Genomic DNA, 18,706 nt, shown 5'->3' on the forward strand with positions numbered 1-18,706 from the left:
GTTGTCATCTTCGGTTGCCATTTGAATCGACAGTGTCGCTGCCCCCTGGGATTCCTCTTCGATTTGGGACCAAGTCTCAATGTAAGTGAGACATCCGATTGAGCGTGACTGTCTCTAACTCTGTCTAGAACTTGCACCATGGACACCGAACTGCTGCATCTAGTCATAGCCTTTTTGTGGGCTTGTCTCTCCGAAACACCAGTCAGTCAAAAACACACGCAATTCGCTCGCCAGTTCACGAGCCATGATGTACTCTACGAAATAGCCTCAATGGCCTCTCTTTGCTTTGCCCCCGGTTTACTAGAAGTCCTTATGAATGCTACGCCACCACCTTTCGGTTTCTTTCAGAAATTGCCAACGGAAGATTACAAACGCTGGGGTATCTATCTTGTTCTACTTGAGAAACCAAGTTGCCGCACACGAATATATGTCGGCTCTGGAACAAATCGACATTGGGGAGTTTCTTATCGGTTCGACCAGTACGACAGGGACTGCAAGCTGCCAAGTCTTGTTTCAAAATCTCTTGATGAAGGATACACAATCGTTCGCAAAGGTTTACTCTGCTGGGCTCCCCTACCATCTGCTGGCCAGGTGCCTATCACTCGTCTTCTCTTTATCGCTCTTGAAGCTGTATTTACATACATGTTCTCGGCCATGAGTGTGACTTCTCGAGACAATGTAATGGGCCACATTTGTCCTTGGGACCGCGCTACATTGGAGTACGATGGCATATGTTCTCATTCTTGTCTTAAGGAAGGCTTCCCCGACAACTTCAAACTCACTGTTGAGCAACTCGAAGCCGACGCTGTCGACAAGGAAAAGAAGCGTGTCGAGTTGAAGGCTATCAATGCTAACAACTATCACCACAAACAAATGGAGACGAATTACGATGAGTACATGACAGCTGCAAATGCCCGAGTAGCCAAATCCAGAGCGTTGAATCCGGGACGGGATGCTGAACATCAGGCCAGACGTATCGCCGAGAATCTGGAGAAAAAAACCTACCGTTGTGAGGTTTGTGACATTACATTTCGCACCAAGCAGGTTCGAGATGACCACTTGGAGACAGCCAAGCACCTCAGGAAGTCAAAAGAAACAAGGGCAACACCATTCAAATGCGTCCCGTGTAATCTTGCTTATCACAATAAGAGCAATCTGACTCGTCACAAGAAAAGTGATCGTCACCACGAGAGTGTGGCCGCTGCTGCTGCTGCCTCCGCCACGACACTGTCGAGCCCTGAGCTCGACTGAGTGTCACCAACCAGACATTGTTTTTTGGAACCTGTCGATCTTCTGGAATTCATCTCTACCATGTCATTATGATTCTTCGCTGTCAACTCTTGCTATTTCATGAACCACGAATTGACCATGTTGTCATACATACGGAACCTTTTGGGCGGTGGCCTTCCCGGATCTCTGGAACCTCTGGACATTTTCTTTCTCACATTTGTGCAACCTGGCTAATCTCTTTCGCTTTTACGATTCTAAATAATGTCAGCAACACCTGCAACTTACTAACAATGCAATCAGACCACCTACAATGCTTCTACTCACGACGTGACATTCGATGACCATGGAACCATCGTCCTCGGCAGTGGCGTCTACAGAATCGGTAGCTCCGTTGAGTTCGATTGGTGCGCTGTCAGTGCGACTCTAGCTTTGCGAGAGATGGGCAAAAAAACTGTCATGATCAAGTTCGTATTCCTCTTTTCGTTCTCCCTTCTCAGCTCCTGTCCGGGAGAGCCTCATCCTTCTATAACCTCTGCTAACTTCCTGCATTTTCAATCCCGAAACCTACAGTACAGATAGTGACGTTGCCGACAAATTGTACTTCGAAGAGTTGAGTTACGAGCGAGTTATGGACATCTACGAACTTGAAGCCGCGAGCGGCATCGTGGTCTCGGTCGGCGGCCAACTCCCACAAAATATCGCGCTTCGGCTACAGGAAACTGGCGGCGCCAAGGTTCTTGGCACCGACCCCAAAGACATCGACAAGGCCGAAGACAGACAGAAATTCTCCGAAATTCTGGACAGCATTGGTGTAGATCAGCCAGCGTGGAAAGAACTCACATCTGTTGCTGAAGCTGAGGCTTTCGCCGATGAAGTCAGCTATCCAGTTCTCGTCCGACCAAGTTACGTTCTCTCTGGTGCCGCCATGACTGTTATTCGTAGCAAGGATGAGCTTAAGGACAAGCTTGAGGCTGCGAGCAATGTCTCCCCAGATCACCCCGTTGTCATAACTAAATTTATCGAGGGTGCTCAAGAAATAGATGTCGACGCTGTGGGATCGAAAGGCGAGCTTATCATCCATGCCATCAGTGAGCATGTTGAACAAGCCGGCGTTCATTCTGGTGATGCCACTCTGGTCCTACCACCTGCATCACTCGACCAAACCACAATGGACCGCATCAAGGAGATTGCCGCAAAGGTTGCTAAGGCATGGAGCATAACTGGACCTTTCAACATGCAAATCATCAAAGCCGATGATCTAGAAGGTGGTCTGCCGGCATTAAAAGTCATCGAATGTAACTTGCGAGCTTCTCGTTCCTTCCCCTTTGTCAGCAAGGTCCTCGGACTCAATTTCATCGACGTTGCTACCAAAGCCCTGGTTGGAAAGAATGTGCCCGAGCCAACCGACTTGATGGCTGTCAAGCGTGATTATCTTGCAACCAAAGTGCCTCAATTCTCCTGGACTCGTCTTGCTGGTGCCGATCCTTTCCTGGGTGTCGAAATGTCATCCACTGGTGAGATCGCCTGTTTCGGAAAAGATCTTGTCGAGGCATATTGGGCATCTCTTCAGGCAACTATGAACTTCCGTATGCCAGAGCCTGGAGAAGGTCTCCTCTTCGGTGGAGACATTTCAAAAGATTCACTTACCAAGATTGTGAACTATCTTTCTCCTCTCGGTTACAAGCTATATGCCGCCGAAAAGGAAGTTAAGCAGTTCCTCGAGTCTAGCTCCGAAGGCAGTATCGAGGTAGAGGTTATTGAGTTCCCCACCGAGGATAAGAGAGCGCTGCGTGAGGTGTTCCAAAAATACGATATTCGTGGAGTTTTCAACCTTGCTCAAGCTCGAGCAAAGACCGTTCTTGATGTTGATTATGTCATGCGTCGAAACGCAGTTGATTTTGGTGTCCCTCTCTTCATGGAGCCTAAGGTATGATCAGTCTCACCCTTGCCGCCGAGTTGTGCTAACATGATCATTAGACAGCTGAACTTTTCGCACAATGCATGAGTGTCAAGCTTCCCCGAAAAGAAGGTATCCCAGGCGAAGTTCGTAGATGGTCTGATTTCATTGGTGGCAAACCATTGTAGATAATTCAAGCTTGCCTGGTATCTGGCTTCTATGTGGAATCTTCCTATAGCTTATCTCAAAGGTCATATATGCCATATGGGGTGTCAAATGCATAATTGTTTCCCACTATATGCGCATGATACAGAACCATCTATTTGCCATTGTCCCCTTTTTATTCTATTTGCTCATAGGAAGTGGAACAATATGCTATAGTTTTCCAAATTGATAGATTAAATGTAGGCTTCCAAACAGTCACCGCCAGTGAGCCGGAAAGAGCGTTCATATATCAATGTATTCATGCACTGTAGGTAGTTCGCAGCTGGCTTTTGCTCAAAATCGCTTGCTGCATCCGAGCTGTTGAAGCGTGCGAAATCCTTACATCAAATTCTCTCCTAAAGAATCTTAACTAAATGGCTCTTGTCCATTGTGACACACAACGTTCGAAGCCCGCCTAAATGACCTGTTCCAGTCACCAGTATCTTACAAGATTAACGAGATGTTGCTAAGTACAATAAGTCAAAACATGGCTCTTCAACAGCCATTCATCAACAGGCATATTTCGCCTTCTTCATAAAGACACTATTGTTTATTAATTCAATATAATTAAGTAAATACAGCGTTTCCGGTGGGTCCAGGTGGGACATGATTCATCTACTGTGAGGAGGCCCAGGAAATGTTCCATCGAACTTGCAACACATTAGTGAGTTTGGTAGCTTAATCTATTCTTTAAGTTGCACATCAGATCATCATGTATGTCCAAGCGATGAAAATAGTCTATTTGGCGAGTCAAATATTGAAAATACCAATTGCATCTCATTATAGTGACTTACGTCAAGTCTTTAACCGAGATTACTGATTGGCCTATTCTGGTAGTAGATAAGTCCTGGGATCAGTGGAATCTTCTGTTTCCTTATTAGCTTACATTACACTTAAGCGTAGGAAACCCTTTTACTCTAATGATTCCTATAGACATTCCGCAATTTCTTGTTTACTGAAAGCAATAGATGGATTATACGATATTTCGTCTATTGTTTTGAGCAAGCATCTTATTTCGACTGCCACTTAGATTTTCCACCGCGCGCCAGGAACTAACCATTTATCGAAAGGCAATATATTAACCGTTTTGCTTTTCCCCGGTCCCCTAGTCAAGATATTGAAGATTACAAGTCTGCAATCGATTGTCATTATGTAACAATTTATTAGTCGTTCACTGGTCAACCATATAGGCAGTAGGGCTTGCAGGCTTACAAAACAGTGGTAGGCGTATAAGCTTTTAGGTCAACCAAATGTTCCATGAAGGACTTTATCTATAAGTATATAGCACATGCAAATCACATACGACTTGATGAATTGACTACTGTGGTTTTTGACACTTGCTCCATAAATACAACCTATGCTCTGCACCTTTGCAATGCCCTACGCCGTTCTAATCTCTAGATGAAATAAATGACTGCCAGTCGTCCAAGACGCCTGCTTGATACCATGACCAAGTCCCAATAGCCGGGGTCGTTCGGAGGCTGCCCGACCGTACCTATAATGGGAATAATGAAGCTAGAAAAGACTTAAGTATTGTCGGCCATTCTAGTCTAGCCTTACTCTCCCAACCTTTTTAGCAAGTCGCTCGTCGCTCTCAGCCGGTGATGGCCGCTTAGGGGGTCTCTCACCAGTCGATTGTAAGATTGCCAGTAAAGTAGCCCAGCCAGACGTGGACAGTAGCTGAAATCCGTCTGCTAAGTCGTGTTGAGTTGCAACCTTGCACAGAAGCGCTTCTTCGTCCTTGGAGAATGTTAGCATGAGTTTCCATAATATCAAATAACACTTACTTTGCCTAACACCCCGTATCCATGAAGGAAGCAGAGCAGATGGAAGTCGGAGATTGACTTGATAGCTGCATCTTGGTTTGTCAGTTCTCCATTGCGGTCGAGTTGCAGCCGTTTACTGAGATCCTTCAGGTCCTGGTCTACCCCGATGACTGCACGATTTTCGATTGGGAAGCCTGGAGGATCAGCGATGAATTGCGGCATGGGATTGCTGGGGAATCCATGTGTCAAAGTGATGAGAAGATATTCGACGGGGAATGATGGCTTTGCGTTCTCCTGGACCTGGGCACCATACTCATTGATCTTACGGTAGAAAACCTCAGGAATATAGCGGGTACGACTTATTGACCCGTCATCCTCCTCCTCGTTTCGAACCAGCATCACAGAAGGATCAACCGATGGCTCCACAAGTTCCGCTCTAACCATTTCTACTGCTGAGTTGGAGGCTTGATAAGCTGAAATGCTTATCTGACCAGATTCGTCTCCGCTAATAACACAAGTCACGAAAGCTGATCCAAATTTTCCGGTGTCGCTCCACTTAGTGGGTTTAGGATGCTGGGCTTGTTGGCGAGCAGCGAACATGATTTCTTGGGAGGACAGAAAATACGAATCGATATGACGCTTGCACACAACGGAGCCATCACCGACACCAGAGTCTAGAAGATCCGTCCAAATAACTCCAACTCTTTGGAGTCCGCAAAGTCTCGCAACTTCATCGACATCTTTTTCATTCTCCCATTCATTTAGCGTGACCCCGTCAATCTCGTCAACCTGGGGTGGCTCATAGATTGCTTCCACGACTGCCTTAATGCCTAAGGGCACCTCTGTATATTCAGTGTATCTCCCATATAAATAGCCAAGTCTTTGGGCACCAGACTTCCTCCAAAAGTCCAAGAGCTTCTCGATCAACGAGGCATCAGCGAATTCGACGTGATCTACCATTCGAAAAGGCTGTGCTTGCAAGGTTATGGCACTAGGCTGGCATTTCGTACAAATTCCGAGCGGAAACTGAGGGTGGCCACTTGGGCAGTTCGGTTTTACTCGATAATATGGTTCGGTAAGCGGGGGCATAAATGAGCTTCCTAATTCAGGCTTGTTTGTCGCAGAGTTGATTTTTCGTAAATGGGAATGAAAGGACGGGTTCTTGATTTTCTTCTCTTTGAGATAGTCGGCGTTATATGGCTCCAGTGGCGTACAATAATCGCACGCGCCTCGCTCCCCATGTCTACACATCTTAGGGTCTCTCTTTCTCGGTATTCTTCCATCCTTCTTATCTAATCTATCGTCCACAGGATGCTGCTTCACGACTTCCCACGGGTTCTTGATTTTCTCCGACGGCGACGTGATGGGAAGAGGGTCTATGGGCAAATCCGAGTTCGGCAATACAACCTGGCCGTTCAACCTATTTGACGAGGTTCTTATGCCGGATACGCTTGAGCCAAGAGAATCTGCATCGGATTGACCATTTGTTTCTGCGCCTGAATGCTTATAATTTATGAACATGATATCACCGTGACTATGCAACCAACATAAGCTTGTAATCGTCTTCGATGCCGAGCTCGACTTACTTCAAGCCGATTTGCGAAACTTTGAACTGTGCAATATCTTTGAGCAACTTCACATCGCCATCTCTGGGCTGGTTCGACAAGGTCATCGTGCTAAAGTCGACTGTTTTTGGTAGAACATGGCTGAGCTATGGATGTGTCAGGATGTCTTTACCCACTGAGCTTGATGCACAACAATGGGCATACCTTTTCTCCAAAATCTGCGAAAGTGTCCGTCTGATCTACAGTTATCCTGTGCGTACCATCTGGGCCTCTTGCACGTATAAGCATCTTCGCCTTGGTGCAAATTAGATCGGCTTTGATAGTAGAGGGGTTGAATGGTGGTAAGATGGTAGGAACGTTTGAAGAAAGTGGAAAAGTAATGATATAAATGACCAGGCACGTAAAAATGTAGAAGGTGAAAAGCAGTTCTATGTTTAGATTTTCTACCGAGTTCGGTACTTTGAAATCGTGGTGGAAGAGGCGAAACTGGGTATGGAATTGTACAGAAGTCAAGACCTATCTGGAGCTCCCAAAGCTTCACGTCCCGCCTCGCGCGGCCAGGTGGTGCCTGACTGACATCACGCCGGATTTTACCCGGACAAGGCTAAGTTTTGTCCCCTGCGAGTCGCAACCTTAACTTATACTTGGCCTCAAGGATAGATTGGAATTCCGAACACGTTATCGTTTTGTGCCACAACCAGATCTCGACACCCACATTGTGCTGAAATTCCTCTCGTTGAAAACAGCAGTCACGGAGACATCGTCGCAGTAAATCGAAAAGCCCGAAAAGTACATACAGCGACCTCAATTCACACCTGTCCGACACATAGATCACACATCTCTGAAGTCGCAAAACTTACAAGTCCCGACTGGAATCTTGCGTAAATCTCAAAATGTTCGGCGTCAACTGGTGGGGGTTAGTCCTGCCATTTGCCTATCTGGCTGTTCTCGTCGGATCCTTGATCACATTCTCGTCCATGTATCGAAAACGAATAGCTGGTAAGTAGAAGTCAAGGGGAGTTATTTAGACGTTCCCCAACTGACCATCCCTAGCCAAGTCTGCCAATCTTGCTCCATGGTTTCCGCCACATCTCCAGCGAAATATCTACCTATCGCTTCTTCATTTGGAACCCGGAGAAGGCAAGGAGAAATCCCCAGCTGTGTCGGATAGTATCTTGCGCGCAGCCCTATTACGGAGAGCAGTGGAGGATATTCGAAGGATTATTGAGGTGCGGACGGCGAAGCAAGCATGCAGTACTCTGTTACAAAGAGGTAGTATTGGGGATGATTTATGGCAGCGATTTTTGCGAGCGGAGAAAGAGATGGAGGAAGAGCTTAGAGACGTCGTCATGGAGGTACGTAATTCATATTTGAGGTAACTCCAAGCATGCTGATAATTCAAGGCAAATGCGCTCGCGCCAAACTGGGGTCAGACCATTTTCCAATCCGCAAACGAAATCGCTGCCGGTACGACGTTCCGAACCCGTTTGGATGAAATTCAAGCTCAAACCGACTCGGAAAAAGCATGGTGGGAAAAGCGGCGGGCTTCAATTCAGTCAGAATTTATGAAGGAGATTGACACTGAAGCCAACTCAACGGGAAAAGCCAGTAAAGTTGTCAGTGATGAGGATGCTGTCTTGGTAGAGACAGCAAACAATACCGGAAGCTTAAGGAAGAAAAAGGCAAAAAAGTGAAAGGGCATCGAGGTGGTGCAATAACATTTTTAACCGGTCGCATTAAGGGCGTTATGGCGTAGGAGCAACATTGCATGTATAAAATACAGGCTGTTTGGAGGATATTTCCGTTTCCTACTTGCCGGGCGCTTTACATGAAAATGTAAAAATAAGATCATGATACTATCCCTCAGTACTGTTGCATATCTACTTTTTCATGATGCTGAAAAGTGTTAATTAGTTGTGTTTTTCATTTCTCTTTAAGATCACACTTCTTTCACTGGTTATGTCCAGTTCCTCGTGGCTTACTCTCTACCAGATAAAACTCATAGAAAACTTCATGTCTAGCGTTTTATATTTATCAAGAAGCTATACGGTTAGTTCCATCACCCGCACTAATAGTCAAACTCATAGGTATCTTATCGACCTTGTCATTCGGCTGCGTGGTGGGCAATACATGTGGTAGTTGAAAACTGAGAAGTGCTCGATCTAGTTAGCATAATATGGTATATTTTGTTAATTAAAAAGATAAAGTATGGTATCTTTGTCTGCGACTTTCAGTCAGTAGAACTTTTCCAGAATTTGCCTAAAACTTACTGTACGTAAGCTGAAGGAATCGCTCGGAAGTCCACAGTTTATTGCCACATATTATCTCTACCGCAACTCGATCCATTGGAATACCATGGTTGAGTACTTCACTGCTTCACTATACAGGCTACAACACTTTGCAGATATATCAAACGTTGGAAAGATTCGCTTTCATAATCTCTCAAGCCAACTACATAGGCATACAACCGGCTAGTAGCCCCTTCTCTTCCTAGCAAACATCTCTTCCTCCTCATTCTTCTCCCTCGCTTTTCGAACTTCCTCCTGTACCTGCTCTTCGGTCAGCCCAATTGGGGTTGGACTGTCGCAGCCTTTCAAGCCAATGAACCGGCCAATACGCCTCCTTTTCTCTTCCAATGTAGCATCGGTTCTCCATGTTACAGGACAAGGATATCTGTATGTCCAAGTCGATGGTGTTCTCTGATGATAGAAGTGGGCGAGATCATCCAGCTGACTGGAAGTCAGGAGCCAGTAGTTGAGCAATGTGTAAGGAAAGTCGGGATGGGCTTCTCCTTGTGTTAAGGAGACAAGAGGCCTGAGACTTATTGCCATCTGTTCGAGCTTGGCGGCAAAAAGCGGCGACTTCTTCTGGAGACGTGATGAGAGCATTTTTCGGGGTTTTTGGATTCGATTTGAATCGAGCATCGAAAGATAGTATGTTGATCGTTTAGAGGTATAGATGCTTTGCTTTTTGAAGATGTTTTGAGGTGAGCTGCTATGATTCTGCGTAGTGTGGTTGGAGAAAAATCGACGGTGATACCTGGGAAGGGGATTACGAAATTTATGCTAAGGAGCTGCCAGCAGCGGACTTTTATCAAGAAGCCAAAAGTAAAAAACAAAAGAGATGTGCTGAGAGTGTTCCGGAATGATGTGAGAAGTAATCGGAACCTTGCATGCTTTAAGGCAGTTATGTATGTTCTTAGTTTCCTTTCAAAATGCGATCTCTTTGTAGAAGGTCTCATTATCAAGTGCTTCATGCTTTGTGTATAAACACAATCGGCCGTGCTTTTCTATTTTGAGATCTTGATCTTTTGTTTGCTTTACATCTCCTGAAAGCACAGGACTAAAAAATAAGCATGTAAACAAAGAAAACTCAGGCCTCAGGTCAGTGAAATGCCACAGCACGATCAGTTAGACTGCCCAGCTTTTTTCAAAGCGTGATGAGAATAAAGATCTGAACTGCAGTGCGTCCACATGTCTTTGGTATATGCAAAGCATGAACACGATTTACTTATTTCTGATTCTTGAGCATCTCACATCCATTCAATTCTAATCCACATGCGCGTTATCTGAAATTTTAGACTCAATAACATGCCATATATCACCATTTGAAAAAGCTCTGTAGCTACTGGCGTACAAGATGTGTTGACTGATTTCATAGAAAGAGTCGGTGGATAGCAGCTAGATTCAAAAACAGGTCTTTGATATAATGGCGGGTTCCGGTTGCCACCACACTGACAGTAAACCACACGAGCAACAGAAGATGGACGTCAAAGACCCTTCCATGAAACTTTGGCGAGATGATCTGCTTTCTTTTTACTCTGTTTGACCATCCCCATCGACTTGAGGTCGGCCAGAGCGTGATAAAACTGCATCAAAACCGCTCTTTCGTCCGGTTCCTCCTCCTCATCAACCATAATCTCAAGGAATGAGGACCATAGATCAGCCATGTTGATAAGAGAGCCCGCTTCCAGATATCGCTGGTACAAGACAGCGGTGGCGTGAAGACTTGTACGTTGCGGGTAACTATTGATCGTCACTTCCAAATTAAGGAATTGATCTGGGACGCATAGTGCAGATTCTACGGCTGCCCTAGGGCGAGGAGCAAAGGCTTCGAGAAGAGTAGCTGTGGAATTGCAGAGCCAAATCTCGCTGAAAAGTGACTGTCGGGGGTCATCCGTGGTAAAGTAGTTCTCCAAAAGACCTGATACGCGCTCATTCTGTTCCAAGAACTCTTTCTCATGAGCGGTGAGAGTAGACTCTGCGTAGCTCAGCTGGACTCTTTGGGCGACCACCGTCGTTCTCAAGCCTTTGTTGTGAATGGTCTCACTACTACGGACAGGTAGTTCAGCTTCATCGGCAGCATTAGATAGGGCTAGAATTTTGCGCTCGACGTCCTGAATGTTTACCAAAAAGTCTTCGTCTTCGAAAGACCAACCATCGAGATTCATCCCTGGATTGCCTTCTCTTATAGCAGCGGTTATTTTAGATAAAAGCGTCAGCATTTGTGCGGGTGCCATACGTTTCAAAGACGCCAGGAGGACTTTAACAAAATCAGACTGCTGAAGATTTCCCTCAAAAACTGTCATATACAAATTGACACAGTCGATAGCTTCATCACTAGCACTCTGAAAGGCGTGAATTGTGCGCAGAAGTTGCAGGTTCGCTTTCTGTCGCGACCGAAGTGCTTGTTTGACTTCTTCGGATAGAACCTCGTCATCCTGGAGTAGGGCTCGTATGCGACTTGATTCATGCGATCTCACTAAACGCTCGATATGTTTCTTGAAGGACGGAAGGGTTCGGATAGCTTCGTAATGTCGATCCTCTAAAACCCGCGTGACATCCGCCGGTTCGCTGTTATCGCACAAGACACTTAAAGCATTTCCATAGAAGTGGCTCATGTATGCATACTGAGGCAATTAGCAAATGCCATAGTTACATCACTCATTTGACACTTTACCTTGATCGCGGCAACGAAAGATTGTACACTCTGAAGGTGATCTAGTTGACGCTCCATAAGAATTGACAAAACATCAGGTCCAAGCCTGAGGACTGCACTCGAGCTAGCAACGGCTTTCTGAAAGATTCTTTCAATAACACTGCTAGTCTGCTCTACATCAACTTGGATCCCAAAAAGAGACCGAGTGGCCGATTTTGATAATCTTTCTTGAAAGAGCTCGATAGAGGTGGCGACGCCAAACAACAGGACGAATGGAATCCGGTCCATCCATGACCTCCCGTGGTCAGCCTTGTATGTTATATGTGCTGTTATCGAACTTACTTAAATAGACTAATGAGGTCAACTAGAATGTTTGTCTCGAAAGCTTCGCTGTCTTGAAATGCGACGACAATTTTCTTGCAACCTTGACTTATAAGATGACTGTGGAGCATCTCTAAATCGTAGTACAGCAATTTCCGTCCCTGAATTATCAGCACTGCCTCGGAGAGAATAATCATTTCCTGTACCGACATTGTGATCGTTTGATAGCCCTCCCTCATCCAAAAGTTGATTTGTAGCTGTACGAATGATGATTTTGAGCACACTTTTGAGGTTTGTGGCATCGCCAGATCTTAGTGTTATGACTGGACCATTGATCTCCGACCTAAGCTTAGTCGACAGCTGATTGAACAAGAGGCTCTGCGATGAGATATTAGGACCGGTGACAATAAAAGCAGATGGCAATTTATCATCACTTCTGCCAATAGTCAATACACCAGTACCGTCGAGAGCAACCTCCCTTACCTATACACTTCAGAGTCATTCACAAACTGCGATACATCTGCTAACGTGCCCTCGTTCGCTTCATCCAGTACTGACTATTCGAATTAGCGACTGTTAAGCTATATTTGAGACGTGATATGTGTACCTGAATGCGTAGCTCCGTTTCCGACCAATACCGTTCGTACAATTCCTCCCGCAAAAGCATGCAGCCTTCGCTTTCTGCTCCTCCAAAAAGCGGCTCAAATCCAATTGAGCTCTTGTACGATTCTGACGTGAATAAATGTTCAGTAGCATCTGTCACTTTCCGCCGCTTTGAGGGTCGCTGGCCAAAAGGAGCATCTTCTCCCCCAGTGCCTGGTTCGTATACATAGGCAGACTGTCCAAAGTTAATACATTTCCTGTCATAAAATCGTGGTACGCATAGAACATCCTTACCTGGTGATCCCATGCATCGAAGCCCGCATGGCTGCGAATTTCATCATGGACTGACATTGGCGGTATAAAGTGGTTCCAGGTGGATGTGGGAAGACGCGACGACGCGAATGACATCGGCAAGGCTCCGACTTCCCCAGAAAAAAAGTTTCGGTCATCAATTTCATGAACATTCCTACACATCCACATCTATGCCGCCCCCGCGACATCTTCTAGCACCGCGAATTACAGGATTCATATGCAGATCATGTCTGTTACGATTAGAGCCGCCGCGCACACCGCGTCCACCATGGTTAACGCGGAATGCGACAAGCAAAGCGGGCCGTCCGCAGCGAGGCAGCAAACCTTCTCCGAAAGAAGAAGACAAAATTGTACGGTATTATGATCAAACGCCAGATGGGGAGAGGAGAGAAGTTCCCGAGTATGGAGAGGAAGAAGCTTTCCTCGACTCGATAGGCGCCGAGATGGGGGAAATAAACGCGAAATACAAAGAAATTTTGGGACCAGAAAAATATGATGCAACTGCGGAGGAGGATATGGAACATGCTATTCAAGGGAGAATCAATGAGGAGGAAGATACGCGGGACATTACTATGGCCACCAACGATCTTGAAAACCTCATCGCTAAGATCAAAGCCCTTTCGGATAAAGAGGTGGTTACTGAGGACGACAAGAAGAAAATTAGGGAGATCCTGTTCAATATTAAGCCTAACCCCGAAATTCTTAAATTTAGAAGAGATCGCGATTCAAGAAGCTTTGAAGATCTTGATCCAGAAGATGGTATATATACACTTTGATTTCTGCAACTCGAGTATTGATTCGTAACTGTAGTTCCACCCGACCCGTCCAACATCCAACCAGGCGTGATCCCGCGTTTCGAAGATTCAATAGCATGGAGATCTCCCTCCAAGAACTCAGAGGCCGCCATTGGTGGTACCGGGATCGACTTCGATATTCCCCTTAGACACTTCCCCGAATCGTTTCGACCATATATCAGAGCCCTCGTAGCCAACCTTCAAAGAATCCCAGGGGCAACAAGTGAAGAGAACAGAAAGCTTCGAAGAACGTTGTGGCGCTCATATCTCATGTGCCGAAGTGCTCTAGTTTCTATGCCTAGCAGAATCCCTCGTGGATTCTGGTCACATCTATGGATGTTGTTCTCAAAGGACGATTCCACGAATTATGTTGATCGTATGGCGCACATCATGTACCTAGGCGAGGATATGCAGAAAGCAAATACGGCCATGGATTTAAGCCAGAAGTTTCTCTATCTAGAGGCTCTCCTCGTCCACGGGAATTTAGAAGTGGCAGAACGTTTATGGAAATCTTGCGAGGGCGAAGCCAAAGCTAAAGGTCGGTCGGGGGAGTCTTTCGAACTTGGTGTGAAGCTCTTCTGTCGAAAGGGGGAACCCAATCGTGCATTAGAACTTGCGAATAAACGCTTGTCTGGACGAGAGATGGATGGCTCTGCTTATCGTATCTTGCTTCCAATCCTGCAAACCTGTCTTGCTATCAATAAACCAAGTTCGATCCAAATGGCCTGGGAAATATACTGCCAGCTGAGAATCAAATTGGGCTCGGAAATGAAGATAGGAGATTGGGATACAATAACCATGAGTTTCCTGGAAGCGGATAGGTCCAATATGGCATTGGCGACTTTCAAAGACATGATGCTCAAGCCAAACACCAAAATCGACCACAAGTCCACAGAAGTGTACCACCCCAGGGACTCTAAAAATGGGCTTAGTGTCAAGGTCGACACACCCGTTCGACTTCCCTCCGAGTTCAACAACAAATTCTTTTTCGGTAGCTGGATTAAAAAACTCCTTGGTGATGGAGAGATTGATGCTGCCAAAAAGGTTTTTGACCTTATGGCTGACCGAGGGATGCTCCCTGATGCTCGGCATGTAAATGGATTTATCGGCGCTTGCATACGTGAGGGCACGCAAGATCGAATCTCCTTGGCTGAAGATATAGCTTGGAAAATGATCAGCCGACGGCTAGACATTGTCAGCGTACGCAGGGCACCTTCTGACCTGGAAGCACCGCTCAGAGCCATAGACTCCACTGGCAAACCAGCCGTGAAGAGTCTAGCTGTGGGTTTCGCTCCTCCGGCCACAATTGAAACTTTTTGCATTCTCGTTCAGCTATACAGGCGGCGCCAACAGGACCAGTCTCTCACAGACCTCGTTGACGTAATGCGACGATCTGAAATTACGCCTAATACGGCATTCATGAATGAGATGCTCTCTGTCGATGCTAAGAATGTTAAAAACGACGGCTGGATGTGGGAGAAGTATCAGTCTCTCAGCGCGTCTGCAGCCTCAGCACCCGACTACGAAACTTTTACTATAATGTGGCGAACACTATGTCAACATTCTAACGGCATGCTAAATAGACCGCATGAACGTCTTAAAGTTGCGAGATCTCTGTTCTCGGAAATGATAAAGCACAAATCTCGACTGAGGAAAGCAGGGCCTCTACCCAAGGAAGTTTATGATTATATCATCTTAGGTTTTAGTCTCGCGGAGGATCAGCCCGGTACAGCCGTAGCCCTCAATGCTCTGAGAGTTCACTTCAGTGCGTCTCCAGACGAAGACACAGCTCGAACAATCATACTTCAGCTTGCTAAACTTGGTCAAAAGAACCCGCATGGTTACAGAAGCCGCCGCCTAGGCTTAAGAAACGCTGCAACTCAAGCCAGGATCGAAAAGGTCACAAAGGTTTTCCAGCAGTTGAAAAAAGCTCGCGACGAGGCGCTGCTTCAACAGGGGACGGTTTTCGACAATTTGTCCGAGGAGGAGAAATCACGAGAAGCTTTGATTGTATTGACAGAGTTGCTTCGGCATGCCTTTCAGACCAAGACTGAAACTGAGGAAAGGAAGCTCTATACAGTATCGGTAGTGTGTGAGAAAGCAGCCGAACAGATGAGCGTTCCGGAATGCGCTACTTGGGCGCCGTCATAGGAGAAGCATTGTAAAATTATTGTTTGCATTTATTGTGGGCGTGGGCGTTATGGATCTAAACTGCTCTGGATAGATGGCTGTATAATAGAACCATTGCACATGGAAATGTAAATTAGAACCCTAGGGTTAAATCTAGGCATGTTAAGGGTATCACTAACGACAAAATAACTATACACAACTTCTAATCATGATCTTCCTCAGTCAAACCAGGGCACCCTTCCAACTCACTATCTGGGTAGGAAAATTTACACCAGAAGCAGTAGTTGAAGTCCCGGCGAAGATGAGATATCAGTTGCTCTAACCGCTCAGCGGGCTCTAGCTCATTAAACGCGTCGAGCTCTGGGTCCTCCTCCTCAAGGTCTTCCACTAGTACATGCTGAGTATGTTCCTTTCCAAGAGCTTGACGATAATCCTTGTCCTCGTCTGGGTCATCATAGGTTGGTAGCCTTGAAAGGCTTTGATGCAAATCATACCTCATCCTCCTATCTCGTTCCTTTTCCTCCCTTCCCCTGATTAAGCCTCTCCACAATACGTTGATCGATTTCAGGGGTTGGGTATTGATCTTCTTCGAGGATATACTACCATTCGGCACCCCGTCCCCGGTGATTCCCGCGGCTTCCTCCTCGCGCTCCCCGTCCAATCTCTCAGCAACTCTCTGGGCCGCCGCGACTTGGCCTTCTAATTTCGCCAGTTCTCTCTCTCTCCTTACTCGATCCCTATAGTCCCCTTCCTCGGCTTTCACCCTCTTGCTCTCGCTTTCGAACTCTTCCCTAATCTTTCTCTTCTTCTCATTGTCCAGTCCAATGCCCCCTCGATCTTCTTTTATAACCACTCCAACAGGTTCTAGTCGGCCATCCATCAGCCCCTGACCGTCCTCTCCCTTTTTCCCTAACGCACCACCCTTGAAGCCCATCTTTGCCATCATTTTTAATCCTTTACTTTTGCTTGCATTTTCGTCCTCAAGCAGGGATTTCGCTAGAGCATCTTCGCGGGCGGCAGCCTCTTCCAGTGCTCTTTCTGCTTTAGATTTCGTTCGTCCTCGGGCTTCAGATTCCAAAGCTTTCCTGCGGAGACGTTGCGTATAGGTCTCTTTCACTTTTGGGATGGTAGGTTCTGCAACGATCATGGACATATAGTCTTCTTCCTCACGAATCTCTTCGTCCGCTGCTACTGGGTCTTGTGCTGGCATCGCGACGATCTGGTCTGGGGTTTACAACTGGAGATACTAGCTGCAAATTGACTATAGTGGCCGTTATGAAGACGCGCTTCCCTTGATGATTTCAAGAGACATCTCCTCGATTTACTGGGGAAACGCGTCGAGCGAGCGAGCGAGCGACGTCACACCGGCAAAACTGTGGAAGTGCCCCACTCTATTTGGTCTTACCTTTATATATTGTAATAAGCAAAATTTAAATTCAAACATGCTTAATCAAGCCCAAACTCCAGTGACGCGTAAGTTCATCCGTCGCTGCCTATGATTACAATCAGAGGTGCTAATATTGGGTCTTTAGAGTGGTTAGCGTGTCGTTCTTATATTCTTCGGGTTTGCCTGATTAATATGATTCTATCATTTAAACTTGAGAGATGCGAAAGTCGTGGGTTCGACACCCACCTGGAGTATTGATACTTCGGATGAAGCAAATTTTTTAGATTTTGTGCATTTTTGCTGGTTGTACTTCCTTCGCGGTCTGTTTTGAAGTTGTCCTTTTAGCGAGGTTCGCCTTCTACCTAGTTATTCAATATCTGTTTTCCTGCTGTTTATTTCCCCATGGCAGTTGCGAGTATTCCATGCCGTATTTTTCTCAGGGAAATGATCCCAAACTCTGGAGAATGTCAGTTGGCTTGTTTAACTTCCTCTAACTTTCTCGTTCCAAAGGGTCATATCTCGAAATATGTAGCATCTCATGTGGTGGCTTACGTAGTCCAGCAATATGGGATACTTACTTGATGAAAAGACAAAGAACAATAGTAAAACGACGTGAGGTTATCTTTGTGTTTTGGGCTTTTAGCTCTACATCTCGCAGAGCACGTTCAATTCGTAATTTCTAACACATAGCTCCACAGCTCTGTAAAAAATAAGAGCAACCACATCAGTGGGTGACATAATTGAATAATTCTCTACACCGCCTAGGAACAACAACTTGGACTTCGACACTAAAAAGACATCCAAACATAATTCTTTTTTATGAGTATATAGCCCATGCCTAGCAAAATGAGTCTAGGTTAATAAAATTTCAATATCTGTTTGTGGGGTTATGATATTTCCGTTCAAAATTCTTGGATGAGTAGAGAACTTGTGTCACCAACTGGTGGCCAGGGAGGCGAGGTTTATTGAAGAGATGAAATTTTTGGGAACTTTGGAGCACCTGGAATTTTGATTTAATGCTTTGAACTTACCACGTATCGTTCTTGTATAGCAAGCTGATGGTTTCGTCGTATTATCTTCTAGTTTAGCTTAATCAGTACTGAAGTCCACTTTCATGATGCCATAGAACTCGTGTAGTCTTGTAAATCTAAGAAGATAAAAATAAGAGGTGGGTCACGTACTAAACAAGGCATTCATATTACGTAACAACGAGATGCGTTCAAAGTGACGACGCAGGATTATCTCGACGAATGAAGCATAGTCAGGTTTAATGCAAATTCCTACACCGAGACAAGGAATATTGCATAATTAACCCCAGTAGGTCCTATGGGAAATCTTCACTATATGTTCGCTGATAAATAAGAGGCGGAATATATCACATATATCGATGTGCAAGAGAAATTAGTGAGGAGGTTGGATTTCAAGAAGGAAAAGCGACAATTGATGACGTAGATTTTTAGTGGTCGAGAAGACTAAGAATAGCTAAAATTTGACACAGCAGAACAGGTTGTAGGAAAGTATCTTACTATCGTTTCTGTTGATAGTCGAAATTCCTTTTC

At 45.7% G+C, this 18,706-nt stretch overlaps 7 protein-coding genes across 7 annotated transcripts; 3 read left to right on the forward strand and 4 right to left on the reverse strand.

Moving 5' to 3' along the window:
- Positions 1–138: 138 nt before the first annotated feature.
- On the forward strand, positions 139–3,315 carry GLAREA_00383 (Glutathione synthetase ATP-binding protein; the record flags this gene model as incomplete). Its single annotated transcript, XM_008085141.1, has 4 exons — positions 139–1,014; positions 1,531–1,694; positions 1,801–3,157; positions 3,208–3,315. The coding sequence occupies 4 exons, from the start codon at positions 139–141 to the stop codon at positions 3,313–3,315; spliced, it is 2,505 nt and encodes an 834-aa protein (XP_008083332.1).
- A 1,561-nt stretch (positions 3,316–4,876) lies between these two features.
- Positions 4,877–6,950, reverse strand: GLAREA_00384 (Ubiquitin-like protein; the record flags this gene model as incomplete). Its single annotated transcript, XM_008085142.1, has 4 exons — positions 4,877–5,071; positions 5,119–6,631; positions 6,684–6,808; positions 6,867–6,950. The coding sequence occupies 4 exons, from the start codon at positions 6,948–6,950 to the stop codon at positions 4,877–4,879; spliced, it is 1,917 nt and encodes a 638-aa protein (XP_008083333.1).
- Positions 6,951–7,555: 605 nt separating this feature from the next.
- Positions 7,556–8,356, forward strand: GLAREA_00385 (uncharacterized protein; the record flags this gene model as incomplete). Its single annotated transcript, XM_008085143.1, has 3 exons — positions 7,556–7,661; positions 7,716–8,017; positions 8,066–8,356. 3 exons carry the CDS (start codon positions 7,556–7,558, stop codon positions 8,354–8,356), a joined length of 699 nt encoding a protein of 232 aa, XP_008083334.1.
- A 777-nt stretch (positions 8,357–9,133) lies between these two features.
- GLAREA_00386 (beta-xylosidase) lies at positions 9,134–9,550 on the reverse strand (the record flags this gene model as incomplete). Its single annotated transcript, XM_008085144.1, has 1 exon — positions 9,134–9,550. One exon carries the CDS (start codon positions 9,548–9,550, stop codon positions 9,134–9,136), a length of 417 nt encoding a protein of 138 aa, XP_008083335.1.
- An 881-nt stretch (positions 9,551–10,431) lies between these two features.
- Positions 10,432–12,875, reverse strand: GLAREA_00387 (uncharacterized protein; the record flags this gene model as incomplete). The annotated part of the gene is made up of 7 exons (XM_008085145.1): positions 10,432–11,571; positions 11,622–11,895; positions 11,943–12,024; positions 12,128–12,357; positions 12,405–12,478; positions 12,529–12,759; positions 12,819–12,875. 7 exons carry the CDS (start codon positions 12,873–12,875, stop codon positions 10,432–10,434), a joined length of 2,088 nt encoding a protein of 695 aa, XP_008083336.1.
- Positions 12,876–13,006: 131 nt separating this feature from the next.
- On the forward strand, positions 13,007–15,781 carry GLAREA_00388 (uncharacterized protein; the record flags this gene model as incomplete). The annotated part of the gene is made up of 2 exons (XM_008085146.1): positions 13,007–13,595; positions 13,647–15,781. The coding sequence occupies 2 exons, from the start codon at positions 13,007–13,009 to the stop codon at positions 15,779–15,781; spliced, it is 2,724 nt and encodes a 907-aa protein (XP_008083337.1).
- Positions 15,782–15,962: 181 nt separating this feature from the next.
- Positions 15,963–16,970, reverse strand: GLAREA_00389 (uncharacterized protein; the record flags this gene model as incomplete). The annotated part of the gene is made up of 1 exon (XM_008085147.1): positions 15,963–16,970. The coding sequence occupies one exon, from the start codon at positions 16,968–16,970 to the stop codon at positions 15,963–15,965; it is 1,008 nt and encodes a 335-aa protein (XP_008083338.1).
- Positions 16,971–18,706: the final 1,736 nt, after the last annotated feature.

This window comes from Glarea lozoyensis (genome assembly GCF_000409485.1).
Source record: "Glarea lozoyensis ATCC 20868 chromosome Unknown GLAREA3, whole genome shotgun sequence".
Taxonomy (NCBI): domain Eukaryota; kingdom Fungi; phylum Ascomycota; class Leotiomycetes; order Helotiales; family Helotiaceae; genus Glarea; species Glarea lozoyensis.